General features: G+C 41.2%; 1 protein-coding gene across 1 annotated transcript; it reads left to right on the top strand.

Moving 5' to 3' along the window:
• Nucleotides 1-257: 257 nt before the first annotated feature.
• On the top strand, nt 258-1,485 carry LOC105223069 (uncharacterized). The gene is made up of 2 exons (XM_011200674.3): nt 258-728; nt 800-1,485. Exons 1-2 carry the CDS (start codon nt 651-653, stop codon nt 1,385-1,387), a joined length of 666 nt encoding a protein of 221 aa, XP_011198976.2. The 5' UTR covers nt 258-650; the 3' UTR covers nt 1,388-1,485.
• The last annotated feature ends 1,165 nt before the right edge of the window (nt 1,486-2,650 follow it).

The following is a 2,650-nucleotide window of genomic DNA, read 5'->3' as shown; positions in this document are numbered from 1 at the left end:
CTAATGGCTAGGTAAGAGAAGGCTATACTGGCCAACCGCCACGCAATACTTAGACCTACTGTGCGACTTGATATCTAGTTGATGCTTCATCTACTCCATTGAACTGCGAAACTATCGGATATCTAAGATGAGTTCTAGATAAGGTTAGACAGAAGCAAAACGGGGGTTCTTGCATTTCTCTTGCCTACTTCTCTGCACTTTTTAAATGTGTCATCATTAAAACAAAACTCATATGGCTCGCAAGTGACGCCAAAAAGTTGAGACTTATCATTAGGCCAACAACCGTTCTACTGTCCTCTCGAGATCGTGTGAGTAAAAACCTTGTATGGACAAAGCGAGCAATTGATTAAAACAGCAATTGGCTTTACTGTGAAATTAAAACATAACATTAAAAATAATTCAACTCATTAAATTGTCACATGTGAGGGTGGATTAAGTCGCAAAAGCTGCATGGACATCCAACAACAAACATATCAGCACGAATTAATATGCTATGAAATTTTTAATTATATATGTGATTAAATTTTATGCATGAAAGCGGCCAATAAAAATATTCAAAGTAAAATTATAAACTTTTTCAAAGAAATATTTATATAAAAGTAAACAAATTGAAGCGATCATGCAGTCAGCAGCAAATAAAGCGTGGAAATATGGACAGCAAGTGGTTTGTACTCGCTGGTATGATTTTGGCTTCCATTGGAAACTTGCCACTCTTTTCAGGTGTAGAAGTAAGTAAATTTGTGAAAAAAACTTTCGAGCAACTTTTACACAAAAATTTGTGTTTTCGTTTTTGTTTCAGGCTCGTTCCGCTTCAGTTAAAATGAGTTTGGACTTGAGCGTTTCCGAGGACCAACATCGCATAACTGCAGATATGGTGCGCTTGTGCGCGCTTGAGACTGATCTGTCAATGGACGAACTGCGTAGGTTTAGCGAGAACGACTTCGCCAACGCCACGAAGGCCACACAATGTTTCACACACTGCCTCTTCGAACATATGGGCTTGGTGAGTAACGGGATATTTGTGGAGCGTGACATCATTAGTTTCTTGGGCGATGTCACCGATCCTAAACGCATGTTGGAACGTGAGTGCTTAGGTCAGTTCAGCGATAATAAGTGTGAAAGAGCTTTCCTCATTCATCAATGCTATCGTGCTGGTCAACGGCTGATGAGGCCGCCGAATAATCAACCCGAGGCTGTGGATCAACTGATTGAGAAGCGTAATAGGGAAGAGGAAACGCCGGCTGTGGACTTGCCTACAACGGATACGGCAATGGCGTCAGCGCACCGAATGGCTCCTGATGCTGAGCGTCAGCTACTAATCAAAAACATTCTAGCAAAACGTTTACCCAGGAAGCAAAACATTAAACAGGGGTTGGAAGAGGAGTAAACCGATTGATATTGATATTGAAATATATATGTATATATAGTTTTGGTCAGGGATTATTCTTATTTTTGTTATAATTTTTTGTTAGAAATAACAGTGGTGAAGGGGAATAATTAATCAATAAAACATAAATAAATTGCATCTTCAGACGATCTTACAGGTGTATACATACGTGGTTTGACAATTAAGTAATGAGACTGATTTTATTGCCGCGCTTGTGGTAAACCTGTGAAATTCACTTTTCTTTTTCCGGCATCCCTCCCCTCTCCATTAATATATGTATGTACCATCGCTTGAGCTTGTTTAGTTCGCCTGCTGCGTCAAGTTGAGTAGACGTGTGTTTGTAGTGCTCGTCACGAAAATGGAAAAACGAATTCATGAGCAACGCGTCGCGATAAAATTTTGCTCCAGGTTGGGCGAAACAGCTTCGGAAACGATGGCACAAAGAGTTTAAGGAGGGGCGTGAAGCGTGAGCAAGTCGAAGGTGAAAACGATGATTATTGCCTTTTTTGATAGCCGTGGAATCGTCCACAAAGAACTGTGAATCAAGTCTGCTATTGCCAAGGACTCGAAATATTGCGAAAACGAGTCTAAAGGTTGCGCCCAGACATCGCTCGTAACTGGATCCTTCATCACGACAACGCGCCGTGCCACACCGCCCTCAGCGTGTCCCAGTATTTGGCCTCTAAAAGGATCGCCGTGTTGCAACAGCCGCCTTATTCGACCGACATGTCACCCTGTGACTTTTTTTTGTTTCCTTAAATAAAATCGGTGGTCAAAGGAACCCATTTTGAGTTGATTACGGACATCCCGGCGACCTTGACGAGGGTACTCGCGGACATCCCAGTCGAAGCGTTCCAGAAATGTTACGAAACATGGAAAACGCGCTGGAGGCGGTGTATAGCTGCCGAAGGGGACTAGTTTGAAGGGGATGGCAGAATTGTAGAATAATTTTCAAATATACGCTTTTTATGGAATCAGTCTCATTATTTAATTGTCATAGCTGGTATACATATACATATTTGACATTGAAGTACTATAAGTCGCAATGCATAGACTAGTACATACTTTTATTGAAAATGCAGACGGACGGACATACATGATCGTCAACAGAATTTAGATATAAATAATCGTGTATGGTATCAATCTAAATTATTGGAAAGCCTTGCCTACCAAAGGCCGATCAACCAGGCAGTGCGAAGAGATAGTGTGAGAAGCTTATCACCCCGGTGATCATTGATACATACAAGTATAACTCTATATATT

The sequence above is a fragment of the Bactrocera dorsalis genome, chromosome 3 (assembly GCF_023373825.1).
Source record: "Bactrocera dorsalis isolate Fly_Bdor chromosome 3, ASM2337382v1, whole genome shotgun sequence".
In the NCBI taxonomy this organism is placed as follows: domain Eukaryota; kingdom Metazoa; phylum Arthropoda; class Insecta; order Diptera; family Tephritidae; genus Bactrocera; species Bactrocera dorsalis.
This window is presented reverse-complemented; position numbering and strand designations above follow the sequence as displayed.

Bases quoted from the DNA above. Each gene is read 5' to 3' on its own strand.
- LOC105223069 (XM_011200674.3), top strand. From the start codon at position 651: ATGGACAGCAAGTGGTTTGTACTCGCTGGTATGATTTTGGCTTCCATT. The intron at 729-799 runs GTAAGTAAATTT...TTTTTGTTTCAG, and splicing joins CACTCTTTTCAGGTGTAGAA to GCTCGTTCCGCTTCAGTTAA.